Source organism: Oncorhynchus nerka, linkage group LG10 (genome assembly GCF_034236695.1).
Source record: "Oncorhynchus nerka isolate Pitt River linkage group LG10, Oner_Uvic_2.0, whole genome shotgun sequence".
Taxonomy (NCBI): Eukaryota; Metazoa; Chordata; class Actinopteri; order Salmoniformes; family Salmonidae; genus Oncorhynchus; species Oncorhynchus nerka.
The window spans coordinates 63,891,353-63,918,184 of record NC_088405.1 but is presented as its reverse complement, the minus strand read 5'-3'; the positions used below and the strand labels follow the sequence as shown (position 1 = coordinate 63,918,184).

Here is a 26,832-nt window from a genome sequence, read left to right as displayed (position 1 = left end):
TTAACTGAAATGCATGTATTTGATTTTGTTTGCAAATGTATGCCCTGTGCTGTGTTTTCCTTCCATAAGTCAGTGGGTGAATTGACAGTTGAGGGTGGATGCAGTTAACTGCACTGTTAAGACCTTCTCATTTATTTTGTTGTGTTGCTTTGTTTCTGCTGGGTAGGCAATTGGCAAGCTTTCCAAGTCTAGTGCACCATGCTTGGAGGGGGCGGGGGTGTCTATTGGAGAGCCAAGTCTTTACTTCCAGCAAAAGATAGAGGGCAAAATATAGTCTGTCAGGGTTGAAATTTGCTTCAATTGTCACCAAATCATATCGACTAGCCTACATCCCATTCCCAAGCAACCTTTGTTTCTCTGCTTGCTTTTCTGACGTGTCTCAGGATATTTCATCCAGTATTCATTTGAGGGCTCTTAAATGACTTCATGTCTCAGAATTAGCTCTACAATTCTACGAAGTTTGAATCCAGCGAATCTCTCAGTTTGAGCCAGTTGCAGCGTTGGTATTTCCCCAGGAGAATACACAATCACAAGTGGAATTGGATATTTTTCAGAACTGTTAAAGAACGGTGCAGATGCAAAGTTTGGTAACAGAATGACCGCACAAACAGTCATTCTGTTACCAAACTTTGCATCTTCACTGTTCTTCAAGTAAATGTGTTTTTGTAAAATGTTTAGTGGAAATAGTTAAAAGTAGTCCTTGTGCATAGAGTTGAATGGTTTGTTTAACTTTGCAGTCATAGCTTTTTGTTTGGTATACATTTTAAAGTGGACAATCTTAGCCTCAGTATCACTCTTACTGTGGAATTGCCCTAATATATGATGTCAAACCGTGCATACAGTAGCTAGCAGACAGACAAAGTACACTACATGACCAAAAGTATGTGGGCACCTACTCATCAAACATCTCATTCCAAAATCATGGGCATTAATCTGGAATTGGTACCCCCTTTGCTGCTATAACAGCCTCCACTCTTTTGGGAAGGCTTTCCACTAGATGTTGGAACTAAAGGTCGACTGGATACAATCTTGCAACCTTACAGTTAACTAGTCCAACGCTATAACGACCTGCCTCTCTCTCGTTGCACTCCACAAGGAGACTGCCTGTTACGCGAATGCAGTAAGCCAAGCTAAGTTGCTAGCTAGCATTAAACTTATCTTATAAAAAACAATCATAATCACTAGTTAACTACACATGGTTGATGATATTACTAGATATTATCTAGCGTATCCTGTGTTGCATATAATCTGACTGAGCATACAAGTATCTAAGTATCTGACTGAGCCGTGGTAGGCAGAAGCAGGCGCGTAAACATTCATTCAAACAGCACTTTCGTGCGTTTTGCCTGCAGCTCTTCGTTGTGCGTCAAGCATTGCGCTGTTTATGACTTCAAGCCTATCAACACCAGAGATGAGGCTGGTGTAACCAAAGTGAAATGGCTAGCTAGTTAGCAAGCGCTAACTAGAGGGACGGAAGCTATACTGTTTCACTGGCAATACTAAAGTGCCTATAAGAACATCCAATAGCCAAAGGTTAATGAAATACAAATGGTATAGCGGGAAATAGTCCTATAATTCCTATAATAACTACAACCTAAAACTTCTTACCTGGGAATATTGAAGACTCATGTTAAAAGGAACCACCAGCTTTCATATGTTCTCAAGTTCTGCGCAAGGAACTGAAACGTTAGCTTTCTTACATAGCACATATAGCACTTTTACTTTCTTCTCCAACACTTTGTTTTTGCATTATTTAAACCAAATTGAACATGTTTCATTATTTACTTGAGGCTAAATAGATTTTATTGATGTATTATATTAAGTTAAAATAAGGGTTCATTCAGTATTGTTGTTGTAATTGTCATTATTACAAAATATTAAATAAAAGCGGCCGATTAATCGGTATCCGCTTTTTTGGTCCTCCAATAATCGGTATCGGCGTTTAAAAATCATAATCGGTCGACCTCTAGTTGGAACATTGCTGCGGGGACTTGCTTCCATTCAGCCACGAGCATTAGTGAGGTCGGGCAGTGATGCCTGGCTCACAGTTGACATTCCAATTCATCCCAAAGGTGTTCGATGGAGTTGCGGTCAGGGCTCTGTTCAGGCCAGTCATATTCTTCCACACTGATATCGACAAACCATTTCTGTATGGACCTTGCTTTGTGCACGGGGGCATTGTCATGCCGAAACAGGAAAGGGCCTTCCCCAAACTGTTGCCACAAAATTGGAAGCACAGAATCGTCTAGAATGTCATTGTATGCTGTAGCGTTAAGATTTCCCTTCACTGGAACTAAAGTGCCTAGCTGGAATCATGAAAACAGTCCCAGACCTTTATTCCTCCTCCACCGAACTGTTTTTAAAATGTATTATTTTACTTTTACCCCTTTTTCTCTCCAATTTCGTGGTATCCAGTTGGTAGTTACAGTCTTGTTTCCTCGCTGCAACTCCTGTACGGACTCGGGAGAGGCAAAGGTCGAGAGTGTCCTCCGACAACATGACCCAACCAAGCCGCCACAGGAGTCGCTAGAGTGCGATGGGACAAGGACATCCCTGCCGGCCAAACCCTCCCCTAGGCTGGACAACACTGGGCCAATTGTGCGCTGACCCATGGGTCTCCCGGTCACGGCCGTCTGCGACAGAGCCTGGACTTGAATCAGGATCTCTAGTGGTACAGCTAGCAACTGCGATGCAGTGCCTCTGACCACTGCCCCACTCGGGAGGCCCCCTCCACCAAACTTTACAGTTGGCACTATGCATTTGGGAAGGTAGTATTCACCTGGCATCCGCCAAACCCAGATTCGTCCGTCGGAATGGCAGATGGTGAAGCGTGATTCATCACTCCAGAGAACGTGTTTTCACTGCTCCAGAGTCAAATGACGGCAAGCTTTACACCACTCCAGCCAACGCTTGGCATTACGCATGGTGATCTTAGGCAAGTGTGCGGCTGCTCGGCCATGGAAACGAACAGTTCTCGTGCTGACATTGCTTCCAGAGGCAGTTTGGAACCCGGTAGTGAGTGTTGCAACCGAGGACAGACGATTTTTACACGCTACGCGCTTCAGCACTAGATGGTCCCATTCTGTGAGCTTGTATGGCCTACCACTTCGCGGCTGAGCCGTTGTTTCTCCTAGACATATCCAATTCACAATAACAGCACTTAAAGTTGACCGGGGCAGCTCTAGCAGGGCAGAAATGTGACGAACTGATTTGTTGGAAAGGTGGTATCCTATGAAAGTCAGTGAGCTCTTCAGGAAGGCCATTCTTATCTATGGAGATTACATGGCTGTGTGTTTGATTTTATACACCTGTCAGCAACGGATGTGGCTGAAATATATAGTGAATGTTCACTAACCCTGCATTCATAGCCAAGTGGGAAGGTGGTATTTACCACATACAATGCATTTAAAAAATATATTATACAAAAAAGAAAATTCACTTCTATGCCCCTCCATCTGTTAATTACTAGTGGGAAACTTGTCTATCATCCCTGAACTCCGACTTCTTCCACATGCTGACCTCTGATGTCACTTCCTGAGAAATTACCTTGATAACAGAATTTTCGGCAGTTAAATGCAACAATAAAACATTACATTAGTTTTTTAACACTATAATTTGTTTGCAAAGCATGATAGATGTTCTTTTATTTTATGGTTGACACAGCTTGGCCATTGCTATTCACAAGAAGCATTGCCTGATGTGAACCATGCCTCTAACAAAAGAGATCTCAGAAGACCTAATATTAATAATTGTTAACTTGCATAAAGCTGGAAAGGGTTACAAAAGTATCTCTAAAAGCCTTGATGTTCATCAGTCCACGGTAAGACAAATTGTCTATAAATGGAGAAAGTTCAGCACTGTTGCTACTCTCCCTAGGAGTGGCCGTGCTGCAAAGATGACTGCAAGAGCACAGCGCAGAATGCTCAATGAGGTTAAGAAGACTCCTAGAGTGTCAGCTAAAGACTTAAAGAAATCTCTGGAACATGCTAACATCTCTGTTTATGAGTCTACTATACGTAAAACACTAAACGAGAATGGTGTTCATGTGAGGACACCACGGAAGAAGCCACTGCTCTCCAAAAAAAACATGCACGTTTGAAGTTAGCAAAAGAGCACCTGGATTTTCCACAGCACTACTGGCAAAATATTCTTTGGACAGATTAAACTAAAGTTGAGTTGTTTGGAAGGAACACACAACACTATGTGTGGAGAAAAAAAGGCACAGCACACCAACATCAAAACCTCATCCCAACTGTAAAGTATGGTGAAGGGAGCATTATGGTTTGAAGCTGCTTTGCTGCCTCAGGGCCTGGACAGCTTGCTATCATCGACGGAAACATTTATTCCCAAGTTTATCAAGACATTTTGCAGGAGAATCTGTTCGCCAATTGAAGCTCAACAGAAGTTGGGTGACGCAACAGGACAACGACCCACAACACAAAAGTAAATCAACAACAGAATGGCTTCAACAGAAGAAAATATGCCTTCTGGAGTGGCCCAGTCAGAGTCCTGACCACAACCCGATTGAGATGCTGTGGTATGACCTCAAGAGAGCGAATCACACCAGACATCCCAATAATATTACTGAACTGAAACAGTTTTGTAAAGAGGACTGGTCCAAAATTCCTCCTGACCATTGTGCAGGTTTGACCCGAAACTACAGAAAACGTTTGGTTGAGGTTATTGCTGCCAAAGGAGGGTCAATCAGTTATTAAAACCAAGGGTTCACCGATACTTTTCCCACTTTGCACTATGAATGTTTACACGGTGTGTTCAATAAAGACATGAAAACGTATAATTGTTTGTGTTATTAGTTCAAGCAGACTGTGTCTATTGTTGTGGCCTAGATGAAGATCAGATCAAGTGTTATGACCAGTTTATGCAGAAGTCCAGGTCATTCCGAAGGGTTTACAAACGTTTTCTTGCCACTGTATTATCTGACTACTGTTCCTTAGTAATTTAAACAAATTGGAAGGGCAATGATTATCATTTTAAACGTATTTTTGTTGGGTATTGGACACTATTATTGAGACACTTTGGAAATCAGAAGCAGATACAGGTAGGTGGATTTAACCCCAGTCTCCAGTGGGGCATGGTATTTCTGACTTGAGTGTTACCACTACACCACAGCTCTGCACAGGCAATGATTATTCTGAACACTGGAAATTCTTTCTCTGTAAAATATGTATCACAATGATCCGTTGTCAGCTCCTATATTGAGAGGCTGGTGTTTCAGGTTTCAGGATATGACAGCTAGAAAACAATGGTTGTGTCCCAAGTGTTTCAAGTCAGCAAAATGAGGGATCAAGGGGGTCATACTAAATGGTTATAAAGTAGCTGATGTTTTGTGTTCGTAGTACTCAAGTGTATTCAGCCAGGGAAGTCTTGTTCGGTTCGTATGTGGGTAGTGCTCCCCCCTCTCCAGCTCTCTGTGGAGTTTTGTTCTATTCTATTCTGTTTTATTTTTTCTTGTGTTTATGCCTTGGTAGTGGAATCACTCGGGAAGTCTTTCATATCCCCACTCTGCGCTGCCCTGGCGGCTGTCAGTGTAATAGTATGTGAGATGGATTATGGGGTTATTTCCCTGCAGTGAAAAAACTATTGTTGCATCAGTCAGTCAGTCAGCGCCTTCCCAGACTGGCCTCTTAGTACACTGGAGTTAAGCTTTGTCAGGATGCCCTCCTGCACCAGAATTATGAATCACTTCTACCTCCCACCTTCAGCTATACGTGCTATACAGTGTACAAACACACACAGACGCACTCTCACAGACAAATGTGTAGGCCCTATATACAGGTAGTACTCTATGTGGGACTGTCAATTTGAGTCTGTGCAAGTAATCAATCCATCATGCAAAATTGATTACATGAATCAGGATATGATGCAAGACAGAAGGAAAACCGGCAGATATGGTCGTCTGTATGCTCAAAGTAATGTTCTTGGTAGGGGTAACGGTTCCGTAACCACAGACGCTGGGAGACGGGGAAGCAAGTACAGGGTGAGGATTTAATAATAAATTGACATGAAACTAAACAAGACCAGAGTCTGGACAAGAGAAACAAAACAACAGCAATGCAGACACGGGAATGAAACTGAGGAATTTACAGATATAGGGGAGGCAATCAATGACGTGATTGGAGTCCAGGTGAGTCCGATGAAGCGCTGGTGCGCGTAACGATGGTGACAGGTGTGCGTAATGATGAGCAGCCTGGCGACCTCGAGCGCCAGAGAGGGGGAGCGGGGACAGACGTGAGAGTACCCCCTTCTAGGGACGCCACCTGGCGTCCTACCTGGGCGAGCCTGACGGGCCAGCCGAGGTGCGGGAGCCCGACGAGCCGGCTGAGGCGCGGGAACCCGACGAGCCATCTGAGTCATGGCGTGGGACCCTACCAAGCCAACCGAGGCTTGGGAGCCTGAAGAGCCAGCTGAGGCATCCCTGGTTGCTTCGGCAATGGCACCTGGACCCGATGTCACCAAAACAACAACATTATAATAACTCCCTGATGCTTCCAATTGTGGTGTCTGCATTCTGTAACGGTTCTGTAACCACAGACGCTGGGAGATGGGAAGCAATACAGGGTGGGGATTTAATAATAAATAGAAACAAAACAAGAACATCGTCTGGACAAGAGAAACAAAACAACATCAATGCAGACACGGGAATGAAACTGAGGAAGTGACAGATATAGGGTAGGCAATCAATGATGTGATGGAGTCCAGGTGAGTCCGATGAAGCACTGGTGTGCGTAACGATGATGACAGGTGTGCGTAATGATGATGACAGGTGTGCGTAACGATGATGACAGGTGTGCGCAATGATGATGACAGGTGTGCGTAACGATGATGACAGGTGTGCGTAACGATGATGACAGGTGTGCGTAATGATGAGCAGCCTGGCGACCTCGAGCGCCAGAGAGGGGGAGCGGGGACAGACGTGACAGCTAGGGATAATACTAATAAATAACTAATACAATTCATAAAACATCATTTCATCCTCAGTACCTCCAGTTTCAGTTCCTCCTCTTCATCACCCCAGGTTTTCTACCTCTTTACTCTGTATTTACTCCTTTCTTCTAAGCCGCTTGTGGCTAGTCACAATAAAGTGCTATTATGGGTTTACAGATTAGAGCTTCTCTTATCAGGATTTATATTAGCTGCTTTGATATGAAATACAGCAGCTCCCCATTGGCCTTGATACCCCTCTTGATATGTATGGAGGTTATTACAGGTTCTTAAAAGTCTTCACACCTGTTTGCTATTTACTGTAAATGTTTTTTCCCTTTATCATGGAATCTGCTGTCTATCTGAAGGGTCAACCTTTTCTCTGTTCATTACAGAAATGAGACTAATACATCAGTAAAATACGCTAATGTTGCTATGAATTAAAACGCTAAACTATTGAAACAGCTTCTAAATTCAAGTCATGAACAACGATGGTAACAATTCGTTGAAAAAATAGATACAGTTACATATCTGGATATAATTTTAGGGATATATCATATCTTACCATTTTGACAGTATTGATCATATTATTTTTGCGCTGGTTGGCTCTACCTGCACCAACAATCCAGTATTTTTCCTTCATTGCTTATCCTCCAGATTATTTTTAAATAGGGAGCACATTTTTTTCAGCAGTTTTATTTCCATGACTGTGTCACGGATCCCTCTGGAACTTTGCGCACACCTGGCCCCTATTCCCGCTAATTGTATTTGATTATATGTGCCCTTTGGTTTCCATTGAGCTGTCGATTATTGATACAATGTCCGTTGGTTCGTGTGAGTATCTGTGCTGTGTGTTTTGGATTTCGTACCATTGTGGATTGCGCAGATGATTACGGGTCTCGTCCTGTGTGTTAATCATTGTGCGCTTGTGTTATTTATTTGAGGTACTCCTCGCTCTTTTGTTTGGGTTTCAACCTTGTGTGTTGTATACATGTTTGTTTGGTCTTCTTCCCCGTGCCCTTGCACGGCACGCCTTAATTTGGGTGTAATAAAAAAAACTATTACGCATTCCTGCGCCTGTCTCCCGAATCGTACATACCGACGTGACAGACTGATCAAAACTCGTTTGCAGCAGACATATGGTGAGCAATATGTTTGAAACATCGAATCATAATAAAAATCACAGTATCGAATCGCAATACATACTGTAAAATTGTGAGAATCGCAATACATATCGTATCGGCAACTATGTATCGCTATAATATCGTATGGTGAGGTCCCTGGCATTTCCCAGCCCTAGTATGCATCCATTATTAATTAGGTGCCTACAGCCTCTCATACACTTACTCTACTGTATGTGTCCTCAAGTAAATTAAATCAATAAGCAACATTTCAGGAGATGTGTTTTTATTCCCTTGCTCAGCAGCTAAGAACACACTGTTTTTCCAAATTTTGCTCAATATGGCTTCAAACAAAGGAATGAGTGCATGCAGAGTGCAGTATGATGTAATATAGTCAAATATACAGTAACTATGCAGTGGTTGACGTAGTTCTCTGTAGGATTTTGAAAGTTGAATTATTGAAGACTTATCATTTTCTATAACATCATCATACCTCTGCAATGGTGTACTGCTATGCCCCACTACAAACCCATACTGTAGTGTTTCATTATTTTAAGTGAAACTGGTCAATCATACGTTATGTTTGCTATGCTGTAGCCCAGCACCACCATTTGGCTGATTTCTGGTTCATCTAAAATTGTGATTTCAGTGTTTCTCTGGGAATTCAGTTGTTCCTCCTGAGAAGAAAGACTCAGTGTCACATATACTCCCATTTAGAGCCCTGATTGCAGCAGATGGATCAGGTGATGTGGATGTGGACTGAAAGTGAATCTCCTGCATTAGCAGTGATCCCTTCTGTTTAATCACCTCAGAGCCTCTGGGCCAGTGGCCCGCACTCTGAGCAGAGAGAAAGCTCTGATAACCTGGGCCTCTTAGAAATAACATCATTTCATTTCATATGATGGGATGTGTTTTCCTTTTCTCTGCATACAGAAATGGAAAAAAATAAATTGAATGTGCCTCACAAGGGTCTGATAACCACAGATGCTACCCCATGCCAGTAATGGATTCAAGTCTGGCAGTTATACTTTCACGCATTTGTCATCTTGGGCCCGCCAGGTGTTGTTTTTAGTTGTAAAAAGATGCTGAGCATCTCCCACTGAATAATTTGTCATGTCTCTGCAAACTCTCTCCCTATACTACTATGTGTCCAATGGTCCCTCTATGCAGTGCTGAGATTCAACAATTCTAATGTTAAGATTTTCAAACGGCTTACCAATGGCTCATACTGACTAGAGTCTTTCCAGTAAGTGCACAGTGGTAGACACAGACCCATGGCCAGGTTAACACACAGATCCATGGCCAGGTTATCACACAGACCCATGGCCAGGTTAACACACAGGCCCATGGCCAGGTTATCACATAGACCCATGGCCAGGTTAACGCACAGACTCATGGCCAGGTTATCACACAGACCCATGGCCAGGTTAACACACAGACCCATGGCCAGGTTAACACACAGACCCATGGCCAGGTTAACACACAGACCCATGGCCAGGTTAACACACAGACCCATGGCCAGGTTAACACACAGATCCATGGCCAGGTTATCACACAGACCCATGGCCAGGTTAACACACAGACCCATGGCCAGGTTAACACACAGACCCATGGTCAGGTTAACACACAGACCCATGGCCAGGTTATCACAGAGAGCCAGGCCAGGTTAACACAGACAGAGGCCCAGGTTAATGACACAGAGAACCAGGCCAGGTTAACACAGAGAGAGGCCCAGGTTAATGACATAGAGAGCCAGGCCAGGTTAACACAGACAGAGGCCCAGGTTAATGACACAGAGAGCCAGGCCAGGTTAACACAGACAGAGGCCCAGGTTAATGACACAGAGAGCCAGGCCAGGTTAACACAGACAGAGGCCCAGGTTAAAACATTGAGAGAACCAGGCCAGGTTAACACAGACAGAGGCCCAGGTTAATGACACAGAGAGCCAGGCCAGGTTAACACAGACAGAGGCCCAGGTTAATGACACAGAGAGCCAGGCCAGGTTAACACAGACAGAGGCCCAGGTTAATGACACAGAGAACCAGGCCAGGTTAACACAGAGAGAGGCCCAGGTTAATGACATAGAGAGCCAGGCCAGGTTAACACAGACAGAGGCCCAGGTTAATGACACAGAGAGCCAGGCCAGGTTAACACAGACAGAGGCCCAGGTTAATGACACAGAGAGCCAGGCCAGGTTAACACAGACAGAGGCCTAGGTTAACACAGACAGAGGCCCAGGTTAATGACACAGAGAGCCAGGCCAGGTTAATGACACAGAGAGCCAGGCCAGGTTAACACAGACAGAGGCCCAGGTTAATGACACAGAGAGCCAGGCCAGGTTAACAGTATCTTTCTAGCTGGCAGTGAGTCAGCACTGCGCTGGCAGAGAGTCTTGTTTCATGCGGCTCACAAACCTTTGTCGCAAATTGCCTCCAGGAGAAACAACATGGCTTAATAATGTGTTAAATTGGACATGATCGTTGGACATAGGGCTAATTTTATGCAACCTCTTATTGCTTCTTCTCCGTCTCCATTAATCTGGCCATTTGTTTTTTCTCCCTGGCTGCAAGAAAGGGGATAGTGGGAGGAGGACGGGGAGTTTGAGAGCGTGAACAAGAGAGTTAGAGAGCTAGTTAGAGAACAGAAATAAGATTTTTTGGGGGGCATGATTTTATACAATTATTACTTCTGACATTTGCTTAGAACAATTCTCATTCAGCAAGCATGTTATTGAGGAGTTTTGCGATTTGAGAAACACTTAAAGCGATCAACAAAAGGCCAGGAGGATGTGCCTGCAATTTGCATGCAGACTGAGGCTCAGGTGTTTAAAAGCCTACTAGATACAGTATACGGCAGTCTCCTATAATGGTGCCCAAAACAATATCCCTTGGTAGCCCATAGATGGGGACATATATTTTACAGGAACAAAGAGTAGAATCTTGGGCTAAAGGTAGAAATATAGCATCCCGAATAGTAGCTGCTGCTCATGCAGCAGTTGAGAAAGGCGAGAGTCAACAAGGGATTTGCATGGCAGTATATATTATTATGATGACATAATACACCTTTTCCTTTGGTCAGCACCAGTGTTTTCATGTGTCTTGTGTTTTTCCTCTGCAGGTTGGATAGTGGTAATAATGTAAGGGACAAGAACCACGCTAAATTGATGGATGTTTTTCAAGAACCCAACTTTGCTGTGCTGGCTTCAAACCTGGAACAGATCAACAAAGTGGACCAGAATGGTAAAGACATGTGTATGTTGCTTTGCTAGAAACACATGAGGCCTACTTGAATTTAAAAAAACAAAAAAACAAATGGACACACCAAGACCTAATTCTTCTCCACAGGTGTAGCTATATTGTATCATATTGTATCATATGTTATAGCATTTTACAATGTGTTTTTATGAAGGAACAGAGGGAATGCTGCTACATTATCACGGTACATTATGTCACAATCGTAGTACGAGTTCTTATATGGAACAAGATGCTACAGTACGCATTGTTTTCACCTCCGCTATTTAGCTTGGCTGTGACCTTTACAAAGCTGAAAGGCAAGAAGCCTCAGCCTTGATATTTAGTGACTTTAACCTTTGCTACCTGTTTTAATGCCCAGAGACGGTCTAATGAATGTGTGGAATGTTTTCGTCCATTTTTTTAATTCTGAAAGAACTTATCATCCTTTCGCACGACACTCCCATCCTTAACGACCCTGAATGTCAAAGGGTAAAGGTCACTCACACAGAGGACGGGAAAGGTTATTCCTTTTGTCATTCCTTCCATTCATCCTGTAAATACATCACATCAACATAAAGATGTTCAATCAGAGTAATAGAAAAGGCAGAGGCCTTATTTAAGATTGAAAAAAAAAGGCTAATGATTTCTATATTTCCACAAAATTTGTCCCATGATTACTTTCTATTATGGCTTTTATTTTATTCTCATTGCATTCTTATCACAAATTATAGAGCACAAGAAACACAATGATGATGATTAATGATGAGCATTTCATTTTTCTCAAGAAAAAGCTGAATTCCCCTTTTCAGCTTGAATTAACTCTAATATGCCTCGTCTTTGTAAAAAACTACTATTTTGTGCAGCCTGTTTGAAAAAAACATGACCTGTGCATTTTACCAGATGAAAGAGAGGCTAGGAACATACACTGAGTGCACAAAACATTAGGAACACCTGTTCTTTCCATGACTGACCAGATGAATCCAGGGGAAAACTATGACCCCTTGTTGATGTCACTTACTAAATCCACTTCAATCATTGTAGATGAAGGGGAGGAGAGAGGTTAAAGAAGGATTTTTAAGCCTTGAGACAAGTGAGACATGGATTGTGTATGTGTGCCATTGAGGGTGAATGGGCAAGACAACATATTGAAGTCCCTTTGAAAGGGGTATGGTTGTAGATGCCAGGTGTGCCGGTTTGAGTTAAGAACTGCAACACTCCTGGGTTTTTCACGCTCAACAGTTTCCTGTGTGTATCAAGAATGGTCCACCACCCAAAGGGCATCCAGCCAACTTGACACAACTGTTGGAAGCATTGGAGTCAACATGGGCCAGCGACCCTGTGGAATGCTTTCGACACCTTGTAGAACCCATGCCTCGACGAATTGAGGCTGTTCTGATGGCAAAAGGGGGTGCAACTCAATATTAGGGAGGTGTTCCTAATGTTTTGTACACTGTGTACATTGAGCTTAAAATGAAAGATAATTAAAGAAAGGAAATAGTATAGTATATTAAAATGTCATCTTATATAGGAAATACAGTATGTTAAAGTACTCTCACATTGTGCATCAGTGAGTTCACAAGGGAATTACTTGATATCTGATACTATCTCTTTGTTCCGCTCTACAGAATCACACAACCAGGACAGTTCTTTGAAGCTAGACAGTCCCGGCACCCCTCCTAAAGCCAATCTACCAAAAGGAGGCCCTGAGAGTGAGAGGACCTCACTTAGCCCATCCTCACCTCTCAGCCCAACAGAGACCCCTGAGCCCAGCACCACTACTGCTGATGATTCCTCCTCCACTCACACCATCTCCCTCACCTCCTCTTGCTCCACCAAGTTGGTGAGTCACTGGGCTCTTCCAGAGGACTGTAGTGACAAGGCTGCCTTCACCATGATGGAGACAGGGAGTGTCTCGGCCCTGTCTGGGGGGGACTGCCTTATGCCACAGAGCCGCACCTGCCTGGGATGCTTCATCGAGAGCAAGGATGCTACAGAGCCTGAGCCAGGGCTGGGCCTGGGCCGGGACTACAACCCCTGTCCTGTCTCCTGTCCTGACATGGCCATGCAGTGCATGAGTTCTGGTATCCGCTACGGGGATCAGCTACTCTCAGACCAGCTCCTCAGCTACCCAGAGCACAAGGTTAGAGCAGTGGAGAAGACAGATGAGGAGAAGTCAGCGGAGGACAGTGACTCGGAGGATGCCACGTCAAAGAGTATCTACGAAGGCCTGCTCCTGGACAAGTGCAACGGTGAGGAGGCTCTGCTGGCTAACTCCAGCCAGGACTGGGGCTGCTTTGAGTCCTTTATCAGCGAGAGTAAGATCGAGCTGCTGGACCTCTGCTCTAAGAACGAGCTCTCTGTAAACCTCTTCTCAGAAGAGGACGTAGACAACTATATGTTTGATGATGAGGACTCCACCCTGGGCAGCGACGTGTGCTCGCTGAAGATCCGCTACGAGTCCTTCCAGGACAACGTCCGAGAGAAGACCAACACCATTCAGGAGGAAACCCAGTTCAACTTCTTCCCAAGTGTCGTCGCCAAAAAGGAGGGAGAGGGAGCAGTGAAGAAGGAAGCTGAAGTGCCGCAGGTGAATGGAGAGAAGGTCGAAGTCTGGGTGGCTGGAGAAAAGGTTGACAAAAACAACAGCAGCAGCTCTGCTGAAGTGATGCCGAGTGTCAGTCCAGAGAGCAGCTACCTGTTTGACTTCAACAACTCCACAGAGGACTCTGGAGAGTACAGCGATGACAGCTCCTGTACTGGATCCTCCCTTGACACCTGCCAGACCAAACGGAAATACTGCTTCCTCTCCAGGGAGAACTCCAGCTCCTCCAGCCAGCTGAGCTATGGGCTGAGGTCCAAGAGGAAAGTCAGATACAGCGACGACTATCTGTACGACGTGGATTCTATCGAGAGCGAGAAGAACACGGAGAAAAAAGAGAAGCAGCCGATGGGTCCAAAAAAAGAGGAGGATGACGACTGGTGTCCAAAGAAGAGGAGAAAATCCTCACGAAAAGAGCCTCCGGTGATAATCAAATACATCATCATAAACCGATTTAAAGGGGAGAAGCACATGTTAGTGAAGCTGGGAAAAATTGACACATCAGAGACAACAGTAAGCTTAAGTAAGGACTTAGTTCATAAGTACCAGAGAATGGCCCCTCTGAAAGACTACTGGCAAAAGAGGCGCCAGGAAATGCAGGAGCAGCGCAGGCTGGCTGCTGGTGATAAAAACACATTTCCGAATGGCTGCAGGCGTTCCCTTAATTCTAGCCTGACAAAACGAAAATACAGGATTGCAAATAGAGTCCGGATTCAAAGAATTCACACTGTAGAGCTCTCGCCAAACCACGCCGATCACAAGCAAGAGGTGCGAGCAGCTGAGGATCAGGCTGCCTGTACAGATATGGCATCAATAACAACAACAACCTCTGACTGTGCTGCTAGATTAGACCAAGGCAGTGTAACAGGAAAAAGCAGATCGCTAGAGAGGGAGGGGAAAAGACTTGGAAATAAGATTTTGAAAATAAGGAAATTTAAAAGCGAGGCCAGACTGAAGTCGAAAAAAATGACAGAGGCTCAGCAGGAGGATGGTAAAACTGTGGTACACCTACAAGAGGTTGGCCCACTATCCCCAAGTCAGCACCCTGACATAGTTTACTCTAAAGCAGGCAGCCCTCAGCTTTGTGATGACTCCACTGTCAGTGTCGACCCCACTGAAAAGTCTACTTTTACACCAGCCCCCTGCTCCTCTTCCAGCACAATGACCCATCCTGTAAATGTGAATAGTGGTCTGCCTGTCATCCCCGGAGGCTACCTACAGACATTACTAGATGCCTCTGACTCATCCAGTAACACTGGACTGTCATATTACTCCCAGCAGCAGCAGCAGAATCCCCGACAACAGTTTCCCCATGGGCTCTACCAAGAAGAGAATCCATTCACTAACCTACAGCTGGCCCAGAGCTGTGTTCTATCTCCTCCCTCAGAGTCAGAGCTCCAACAATCCCCCTCTAACTCCAATCAGATGGAGCCAAACTTCACTCACATATCATGGCAGTCTGGAGGTGAACAGCTACCATTTACATCTGACATTCCACCTGAATCTGCTGGCTTTTCCAACACCATGCCTTTGCCAATGACAAACAACTTGCCCTTGTCAGGATATAGTCAAGTCAATGTAGATGGCAACAGACTGCTGAATGATAAGGCACATTTACCTGAAGAGCCACCAGGACCAGACTCAACCCTACAGGCCAGCCGGTCAGCTGAAGAGGAACAGGTGCAGTTCCATAGAGTCACTCTAAACACAGAGAACAGCAGGCTGGCCAGCTATGACTCTATGGGTTCACTGTCTGCCTCCTCTAGCAACTACAGCACTATGAGTCACAAGTCCTGTGAGAAGGAGAGTGAAGAGGATGTGAACGAGAACTTCTTGGCCCACTGTAGTCCCAAACTGGTGATCCAGCAAAGTACTGATGAAATCACTCCCCTTAGGGAGTCCACAGACCTACTGGACATCTCCAACTTCACCCCCGATAAGTTCAGGCACTCGTCGTTGTCAGAGATGTCGCCACCCGACACACCAAATCTCTCCCCACAGGTGATGGGTCCAGAAATGAGGGAAAGCCTAGGAAAAGCCAGGGAGTTTCAAGGAGAGACAGGAGACATGACTCTCTCAACTACACCTGATGGGACTAAGTGGGACTGTAATGTCCTGCCACAACAAAACCATGATGGCAGAGCGATAAACAATCATCAGTTCCAGTTCCATACTTTCAATGACAATGATGGCACAGGGTTAGGTGATAAGATTGACGGCACGGACGTCTTTGATGAGCAGGCTGAATCTATTGGAGGCCGAACTAAAGGTCCCAAGTCAAAAAGGAAAACAACCAGTAAACAGAAAACCAAGACTCCAAGGGCCCCCAAGACAGAGAAGAACAAAGCCCCTAGACAGAATTCTCGTTCATCCAAAAAGCTAAAAGCCCTGCTTGATGCAAAGGCAAAGGCGAAAGGTGAAGAAAGTGAAGGTCTTGCTGGACTGTCAGAAGACTGGCCTTTACTGGGGGAGCACGGTGGGGGCTGGGTAGACGGCGGAAACAACAACAACAGTGCTGTGGATGACGACCAGCGAGAGTTTGAGGAGCCCTCCAACATCCTGTCCAACATAGTCTCTGGGATGGCAGAGGTCGAGAGGTTTATGAAGGTGTCCATCGAGCCACTGTGGGACCCCATGTCTGGACTCTGTCAGCCTCCAGAGGCCAACAGCCTTAAAACTAAGACACTTAAAATCCTGGCGGGCACAACAGCTGACGTCAGGAAAAAGGGTGGTTATGCCACCTCCCCTGGGGCAGGAAGGGGCAGGAAGGCAACTGGCAGGGGAGCCAAAAACCAATCCAAGTTCATTCCTTCAAACCCCTTCTTCCCCCCTCTCACTCTAGACTGCAACATGTTCAACAAGTCCAGCCTCGGTATACCTGGCATCTGTGGGCCCGCACACAAAAAAATGTACCGTCACAAAACCAGTGCAAAATTTGCTGGAGACGAAAACAATACAGGGAAGCGGGACTCGAGCAAGAACGTAGCTCTGATGGCCTCTTATGAGAAACTGAGGTAATATTTTGTAACAGTGGCTGCAAAATACGTCCCCCTCACTCTATTTCCTCCCGCCTCTTGCTCAGTTCCCTGGGTTCCCTTACTGCTCTCACTTTTTGACTTAAATCCAAGTGTTGCATGGCAAAGACATTAACCCTGACTACCCCACCTCCTTCTTTTACCCTGAAACAACTTGCATGTGAGCTTTTATTTGTTCCAGAGAAACTACCTATTGTGTGATTGATTGTCTTCAGCTTGACTGTGATTTCAAACTACTGTGGCTGCTTTTTGTTTCTGACTGCTGCTTGATTCACCTTTCTTGGTCTTTAGTTTGTTTTGTTTTTTGTTACTTTAAGTTTGACTTTTGTATAATAAGAAAAATTGCCTTGAAACTGTTTTGAAAATCATTTTTGTGATACTTAATGGTTTGCTTTGTTTTTTCAATTCTCCATTTCAGCGGAACAGATTGCCCCTCCTTAACATTGTCAAAATTCAGTTTGTGGCTCTCCACAAATGTTTAAAATAACAGTTCAAAAGTTGTCCGTCCTTACATTTAGTCAATGGTTGCCTTCAGTGTACAAAGCGAGAGTGGAGTAGAGTTAGTCATGAGGGAACAATAGAAGTGTCCTATCATTACTGATACCACCCAGCCATTCCATTTGTGGATGTTTTACTGGTGTAGGAGAACTGTATCGCTGTTCTGCTGGGAACCAGACTTTTCAGAATAAAAAAGGGACATTTTTGTATTAACGATAAGACGACTTTCTCATACTGTCCTAATTTTCTTAATATCTTGAAATGGCATTATTTGTCATTGGCTTTTTGCCATGGTTTGGGGAGAGGAGGTGGGAGGGTAAGTGGAGTAAGTACCCAGAATTGCAATTTGTTAATGCTATTGTACAGAGACATATGCACTATTTGCAGAATATGACGATAATTATAATTGTTAAAAATGGAATTATGTGCCAAACGTTGAACAAGTATCTGTATAAACATTTTCTATCTATATGTATATTGGCTGTTTCATGTTCTTTTTGTTAGGGTTGGGGGGTGGGGGTTCTGGACTTCGGTGGCCCGGTCGACATTCTAGAGAACTTACACTTCATTCCGTTTGCCAAGCACCTGCAGCTGACAGTGATACACCTTTTACCAAAATGCAAATGACTGTCTTTTCATTCATACATTCCTTTGAAATGATTGCCATCTGAACTCAAAATCAACAGCCAGCATGGCGATACAGAGAAGGGGATTAAATAGGTCCTGTGGAGAGCTGCCATAAGCTGTTTCAGCAACTAAAAAGTAGCACTGTGTCAATAAGAAATCTTTATGCTCTAACAGGTTAGTTCAATCTTGAGGTCTGAATTTGTACTCTACTCAAGGTTAGTATACTGCTTCATGTAATCTCATGGATTCACCTACCACTGCACAAACATGGAGCTCTGTATTAGATTTCTACAATTTATTTCAATTTACATGAATTGATACTATCCATCAGAGATTGAATATTTATTGTGAAGACCTTTTGTCTCTCGAAACCCCCCTTCCCCTCCATCTTCTCCAAGTTGCCAGGCTAGCCATTGAGACTGGGGATCAGGACAGGTGTCACCACCAGGTGGTGTGGAGTAGACTGCCTTATATCATCCCTGCCCATTGTTAATTGAATGTATTTGACTTCCTCTCCAACACGAGTTTTATATGATGTACCACTGTTGAGCTGCCTGTAAAAGGTGCTTGAAAGCAAATGAACTTACAGGTAACTGAAAAAAGGATGAAGAAATCCTCTGTGCCCTATTTATGAATGTATAAGATACTGTTATGTTTGATGTAATTCTGCCATGATTTTGACATTAATTAGAATTGTGTTTTGCCATTTTTGTTGAAAAGAATATTGAGCTTTATAAATATTGTCAGAGTTGTTGCCAGAGGGACTCCACAAGAACTCCTGACATCCTCCATGAATCTTGTATATTTTTCAGTGTGCCAATTTGTAAAATATTTTCTAAGTGTATATTTTTCTTAGAAAGTGCTGTGAAGTATTTGTAAATGTGGATACCCTTTTTTCGCCTTTATAGGCAGTGAAAGGGATGTATAATGACATGCCTTTGGTTTTAAAAACCAAAATAACAAACATGACAAAAAAAAATATAAAAGGAGAGAGGGAAAACACTGGGAAAAAAGGCTGTAACATTTTGTCTGAAGTTTTGTAATCAGACCAATCTTGTTGTGGGAGTGTAGTGCTACTGTGTAAAAAGTATGATAAAAGAAAAAGAAAAACTGAAATAAAGACATATTTGTGATTTTATTGCTGTTTTATAAATCATTCTAGTATCATTTCGTTTTGTTGTAACTGTTGCAAAGGTTTAAATATTTGTGAACAAGCCTGTATGGTGACAATGTAATATTGGTAACTTGCTGAGTTTTGTAATAATGTTTATGGAATAAATATAAAATAAAAATGAGGTTTTGATTCCTGCTTTCAGATGAGGTCTCCATTTTCTTCTCTCCGCGGACTGTATTGACATCTTTCTGAGAATGTATACAGTCCTTATGTTGCATGGATCTTAAAGACCCTCAAAAAGTGTTGATATTACATTTTACTTGTAGTCTGTATAGTTTGTCTGCAAATAGATTGACTCCACAAAATGCTAAATATGTTACTTCATATACAGTAACAGTCAAAAGATTGGACACAGCTACTCATTCAAGAATTTTTCTTTATTTTTTTACTATTTTCTACATTGTAGAATAATAGTGAAGACATCAACACTATGAAATAACACATATTAAATAATGTAGTAACCCAAAAAGTGTTAAGCAAATCCAAATTGATTTAAGATTTTAGATTATTCAAAGTAGCCACCCTTTGCCTTGATGACAGCTTTTCACACTCATTCTCTCAACCAGCATCACCTGGAATGCTTTTCCAACAGTCTTGAAGGAAATTTCCACATATGCTGAGCACTTTTTAGCTGCTTTGCCTTCACTCTGCGGTCCAACTCATCCCAAACCATCTCAATTGGGTTGAGGTTGGGTGATTGTGGAGGCCAGGTCATCTAATGCAGCACTCCATCACTCTCCTTCTTGGTCAAATAGCCCTTACACAGCCTGGAGGTATGTTGGGTCATTGTCCTGTTGAAAAACAAATTATAGTCTCACTAAGCGCAACCAGATGGGATGGTGTATCGCTGCAGAATGCTGTAGTAGCCATGCTGGTTAAGTGTGCCTTGAATTCTAAATAATTCACAGACAGTGTCACCAGCAAAGCACCCCCACATTGTTACACCTTCTCCATGCTTCACGGTGAAAACCACACATGCAGAGATCGTCCGTTCACCAACTCTGCATCTCACAAAGACACGGCAGTTGGCACCAAAAATCTCAAATTTGGATTCATCAGACCAAAGGACAGATTTCCACTGGTCTAATGTCCATTGCTCGTGTTTCTTGGCCCAAGCAAGTCTCTTCTTCTTATTGGTGTCATTTAGTACAGTTTTTTTGGCAGCAATTCGACCATGAAGGCCTGATTCACCCAGTCTCCTCTGAACAGTTGATGTTGAGATGTGTCTGTTACTTGAACTCTGTGAAGGATTTATTTGGGCTGCAAGTTTCTGAGGCTGATAACTTAAATGAACTTATCCTCTGCAGCAGAGGTAACTCTGGGTCTTTCTTTCCTGTGGCGGTCCTCATGAGAGCCAGTTTCATCATAGCGCTTGATGGTTTTTGCGACTGTACTTGAAGAAACTGTCAAAGTGTTTGAAATCTTCCGGATTGACTGACCTTCATGTCTTAAAGTAATGATGGACTGTCATTTCTCTTTGCTTATTTGAGCTGTTCTTGCCATAATATGGACTTGGTCTTTTACCAAATAGGGATATCTTCTGTACACCACCCCTACCTTGTCACAACACAACTGATTGGCTCAAACGCATTAAGAAGGAAAGAAATTCCACAAAAAAACAAGGTGCACCTAAACTTAATTGAAATGCGTTCAAGGTGACTACCTCATGAAGCTGGTTGAGAGAATGCCAAGAGTGTGCAAAGCTGTCATCAAGGTAAAGGGTGGCTACTTTGAATAATCTCAAATATAAAATCTATTTTGGTTTGTTTAACACTTTTTTGCTGACTACATGATTCAATATGTGTTATTTCATAGTTTTGATGTCTTCGCTATTATTCTACATTGTAGAAATGTTTTTTTTAAATAAATAAAAACCCTTGAATGAGTAGGTGTGTCCAAACTTTTGACTGATACAGTATATATATTTTTTCAGACATTGCTTTGATGAATAGGCACTTGTTTAGAGAGACTACAATATATTTACTTTAGATTATAGAAGCCTTGGATAAACCGGTCAAACTTGTTGACTAGTTATCATGAAGTTTTAGTTCCCGTCAGCAGATGGCAGCATTCAATCTTTTTTTCTTTATGAGGAATAGTTCAGACTATCCTGGTACATTGCTAGGCCCTGTAACATATGGTTAGCATGGATTATACATTGCACAATAGCTATGTTCATATACTTTGCTCATCCACTGCTGCATACATTTGAATTGAATAACAGCTAAATAGGAATGTGTGTGAATGTTGACTGCAACAACAACAAAAAATCTAACCAAATGTCAAATATTCTGTTGTTTATCTATTATTTATGGTAACAGGCAAACCCAAGGTCAGAATGCTCAGTAATCGAGTGAGAGGAGTAAGAATGTGTAGTTGTCTACTAATGAGAGGAACACAACAGAATGTTGATTAATGTAACTTGTAGGGGGAGGGGGGGGGGGGGTTCAGGGTGCATTGTACAACTAGTTGTTGGCTCCCTTTTTCCTCAAGGTAAGGAGGGGTGGAAAAATTACAAGGGAAAAAAAAGACTTACACATAGGAGTTTCCACTAGGTTGCATGGATGGAGGATATATGTGCAAACCAATGACTGTAGTATATGAAGGAGAAGGTGCAAACCATTTTTATTTCTTGCCAATATAGTTAGTAGACAGCTTCTGACAATATTTTGGCCTATGCAGATCAATGCACTACTAGGCCAAGGGCTTCACATTGAGAGGGGTTGTCTATCTCCTTGTCTTCATCAACACTGATCAGGACAGGTGAAACAAATGCTTGGCCTCCAATACAATTCTTCTATCTATATTTCTTCCTGCAATGTACTACCGTAGACATTAGCCTACACTGTACTGTCCATCCCCGCCCACCACTGAACCAGAGCGGAGAACGAGCCCCTAACATTCCTATCCAGTCAGATTGTATGCACATGTGTTTTGCCAAAAAATTTGACACACGAGTGAGTGACAGACCTGGTAGAGAGTGTGGCGAAACAGAGACGACACTGTCTGTCCTGCTGAGTTTTGATGCAGTCTTTACTCGACAAAGTCAAACTAGGATGTGTCAGTTATCCTGTGAGAGATTTTGTTTCAAACCCATTATAGTGTTTTAGGTGCCAAGCTTATGGTCATGTTGCAGCAGTGAGGGAGGGATATTCCTAGATGTGGTAAGTGTGCAGGTGGGCATGAGTCAAAGGAATGTGTAGTATTGGTGCAAAACATTGTGTGTGTTAACTGTAGGGGTACCCATGGTGCTGGAGATCAGAAGTGTCCGGTGAGAGAAAGGCAGTTGAGGTTGCCAGGATCAGAGTAGTACAGGTGTCATATGCTGAGGCAGTGAAGAGAGTAGTAGAGGAAGATGGGTCCAGGGTGAGGGATCCTAAGAGGACCCCTGTGAGTAGGCCGAGGCCAATAGACAGTGATAGGAATAACTATCAATGTGCTTCAGTAAGGTTGGTTTTATAGCCGTGATTACCCCTAATTGGTGCCATCAGCGTCGGGGTGTCCAGCCGGGTACTCACAGCACGTTCCTCCCCTCTATCACCCACCCCCGGGGTAGACCTCCCGGGATACCAACCCACCCCTGACCAGATCGGAGGCGTGCTCAGGACTAGGTTTGCGCGTGCTTAGGACTAGGTTTGCGTCCCTCCTGGAGAGGGCATCCGCATTGCCGTGCCAGGCCCCCGACCTGTGGATAACAGAGAAAGAGAATCGCTATAAGGACAGGAACCAGCGGGTGAAGCGGTCATTCGTGTTCTTACCTCTTGCCATCCACATGAGTCGGGCATGTTGACCAAAGTGAAATTCCTCCCAAGGAGGTCATATTTGAGGGTGTCCAGCACCCACTTCACCTTCTCGGCAATCGAGTACTTCTCCCTCGCCTTCATACATGGAGTGCTCCTCGCCTTCCTGCTCTAGGGACAAGACGGCCTCCACCCGTGTCAGACGCGTCGGTGTGGCCCAGGAGATTTTTTGAGAAGTCCGGGGTGGCGAGTATCGGGTGAAAACAGGGCCTGGAATGCCGCCTCGGTGTCCTCCATCCATCGCACCATCTGGGGTAGGCGTGCCTTCGCTAGGTCTGTGTGGGGAGAAGCTATTGCGGCAAAGTTAGGTACAAATAGACTGTAATAGCCTGCTAACCCCAGGAACAACTTGCCTACACCCTGCCCATTGGTTCGGGGGACCGGCCATTCACCAATGGCAGCATTTTTTTCTTCTTGGGGCTTCACATTTCCAGATAGCCCACATACTCCACCTTGGCGTAGCCCAGCTTGCACTTATGGGGGTTCGCGGTCAGCCCCGCATCCCTTAGCACATCCGCCACCGCCTGTAGCCTACAGAGATGGGACTCCCAACTGTCACTGTGCACGATTCTATCATACAAATTAGCAGCAGCGTACTCACGGTGTGGGCGCAGGACACTGTCCATGAGTCACTGGAAGGTTGCTGGGGACCTGTGAAGCCCAAAAAGTAGTGGTATAGCCCCCCTGGGGTGGAGAAGGCCATCCTCTCCTGGGAGGCTGCTGCCAGCAGCACCTGCCAGTACCCCTTCGTCAGGTCCAGGATACTGACATACAGTTGAAGTCTGAAGTTTACATCCACCTTAGCCAACTACATTTAAACTCAGTTTTCACAATTCCTGACATTTAATCCTAGTCAAAATTCCCTGTCTTAGGTCAGTTAGGATCACCCCTTTATTTTAAGAATGTGAAATGTCAGAATAATCATAGAGAGAATGATTTATTTCAGCTTTTATTTCTTTAATCACATTCCCAGTGTGTCAGAAGTTTACGTACACTCAATTAGTATTTGGTAGCATTGCCTTTAATTGTTTAAAACTTGGGTCAAACGTTTCGGGTAGCCCTCCACAAGCTTCCCACAATAAGTTGGGTGAATTTTGGCCCATTACTCCTGACAGAGCTGGTGTAACTGAGTCAGGTTTGTAGGCCTCCTTGCTCGCACATGCTTTTTCAGTTCTGCCCACACATTTTCTATGGGATTGAGGTCAGGGCTTTGTGATGACCACTCCAAAACATTGACTTTGTTGTCCTTAAGCCATTTTGACACAACTTTGAAGTATGCTTGGGGTCATTGTCCATTTGGAAGACCCATTTGCAACCAAGCTTTAACTTCCTGACTGATGTCTTGAGATGTTGCTTCAATATATCCACATCATTTTCCATCCTCGTGATGCCATCTATTTTGTGAAGTGCATCAGACCCTCCTGCAGCAAAGCGCCCCCACAACATGATGCTGCCACCCCCGTGCTGCATGGTTGGGATGGTGTTCAAGCCTCCCCCTTTTTCCTCCAAACATAACATTGGTCATTATGGCCAACAGTTCGATTGTTGTTTCATCAGACCAAATTACATTTCTCCAAAAAGTACGATCTTTGTCCCATTGTGCAGTTGCAAACCGTAGTCTGGCTTTTTTATGGCGGTTTGGAGCAGTGGCTTCTTCCTTGCTGAGTGGCCTTTCAGGTTATGTCGATGTAGGACTCGTTTTACTGTGGATATAGATACTTTGTACCTGTTTCCTCCAGTATCTTCGCAAGGACCTTTGCTGTTGTTCTGGGATTTATTTGCACTTTTCGCACCAATGTACGTTCATCTCTAGGAGACAGAACACGTCTCCTTCCTGAGCGGTATGACAGCTGCATGGTCCCATGGTGTTTATACTTGCGTACTATTGTTTGTACAGATGAACGTGGTACCTTCAGGCATTTGGAAAATGCTCCCACGGATGAACCAGACTTGTGGGGGCCTACAATTTATTTTGATTTTCCCATAATGCCAAGCAAAGAGGCACTGAGTTTGAAGGTAGGCCTTGAAATATATCCACAGGTACACCCCCTTCTAAAGCCATGACATAATTTTCTGGAATTTTACAAGCTGTTTAAAGGCACAGTCAACTTAGTGTATGTAAACTTCTGACCCACTGGAATTGTGATACAGTGAATTATAAGTGAAATAATCTGTCTGTAAACAATTGCTGGATAAATTACGTGTGTCATGCACAAAGTAGATGTCCTAATCGACTTGCCAAAACTATAGTTTGTTAACAAGAAATGTATGGAGTGGTTGAAAAACAAGTTTTAATGACTACAACCTAAGTGTATGTAAACTTCCGGTTTCAACTGTATATCGCCTTCCCCTCTAGTGGTCGATCAGTTCGTCCACTAGAGGGGCATGGGGTAGGCGTCAAATTTACTGACCTCGTTCAGGCCCCGGAAGTCATTTCAGAATTAGACAGTTCCGTCCGGTTTTGATACCAGCACTATAGGGCTAGACCACTCACTCTGGGACTCCTCCAGTACCCCCATCGCTAGTATTGGCATCATTTCCCTCTAGACTGCCGCCCTCCGGGCTTCTGGTATCCAGTATGGCCATTTACATACTTTTTGTCCCGGACGTGTGTGTATATGATGTTTCACAAGATCCGTGTGCCCCGGCGCCTTGGAGAACACGGACGTATTCCACTGGACCAACTCCCAGAGAGCTTGTCGTTGGGTCGGGCTGTGGTCTTCCCCCATTGAAACTTCGACGGTTGGCGGACCTTATAATGGACGTCGCCTATCCGCTCAACGATGTCGTAGGGCCACGCAGCCAGGAATTTGCTCTCTGTTGTATACACGCTCCTGGGCGTGTTGCGCCAGGGCCATGTGCTCCCTCACCACTGACCAAATCACCTTAATCCTCTCCGTCATCTGCTCCACGTGTTCCACCACGCTGTAAAGGGGCTTCTGTTGGTCCTCCCAGACCTCCTTGGCTAGGTCCAGCAGTCCGCAGGGCCGACGGCCATACAAGAGCTCAAAGGGGGAGAACTCAGTGGACGCTTGTGGTACCTCGCTCACCGAGAACATCAGGTGGGGCAACAGCTGGTCCCAGTTCCTCCCGTCTCTCTCGATGACCTTCTTCAGCATCTGATTTAGAGTCTTATTGAATCGTTTGACTAGCCCATCCTTTTGTGGATGGTACACACTAGTCCTCACCTGTTTGATTCAGACATCTATCATTACACGAGACATGAATGTGGTGCACTGGTCCGTCAGGATTTCCCGTGGAATATCCACCCGACTGAATAGATGGAAGAGCTCCCGTGCAATACCTTTCGCTGTCATTGTGCGTAACGGGAGCATAAAATAGCCTCCAACACTCTACTCAACAAACTGGATGCAGTCTATCACAGTGCCATCCATTTTGCCACCAAAGCCCCATACACTAGCCACCATTGTGACCTGTACACTCTCGTTGGTTGGCCCTCGCTTCATACTCCTCGCCAATCCCACTGGCTACAGGTTATCTACAAGTCTCTGCTAGGTAAAGCCCGGCCTTATCTCAGCTCACTGGTCACCATAGCAGCACCCACTCGTAGCACGCGCTCCAGTAGGTATATCTCACTGGTCACCCCCAAAGCCAATTCCTCCTTTGGTCGTCTTTCCTTCCAGTTCTCTGCTGCCAATGACTGGAAGGAACTGCAAAAATCTCTGATGTTGGAGACTCATATCTCCCTCACTAGCTTTAAGCACCAGCTGTCAGAGCAGCTCACAGATCACTGCACCTGTACATAGCCCATCTGTAAACAGCCCATCTATCTACCTACCTCG

At 44.3% G+C, this 26,832-nt stretch overlaps 1 protein-coding gene across 1 annotated transcript in view; it reads left to right on the top strand.

The window, feature by feature from the left end:
- The window catches only part of LOC115135817 (neurite extension and migration factor-like), a 33,246-nt gene extending 13,876 nt beyond the window's left edge, over positions 1-19,370 (top strand). Inside the window, exons 2-4 of the mRNA XM_029670929.2 lie at positions 11,181-11,302; positions 12,922-16,909; positions 17,349-19,370. Of these exons, the coding sequence (XP_029526789.1) occupies positions 11,227-11,302; positions 12,922-16,909; positions 17,349-17,412 (4,128 nt within the window). The 5' untranslated portion in view covers positions 11,181-11,226 and the 3' untranslated portion in view covers positions 17,413-19,370. The remainder of the gene's footprint in view (positions 1-11,180; positions 11,303-12,921; positions 16,910-17,348) is intronic.
- The last annotated feature ends 7,462 nt before the right edge of the window (positions 19,371-26,832 follow it).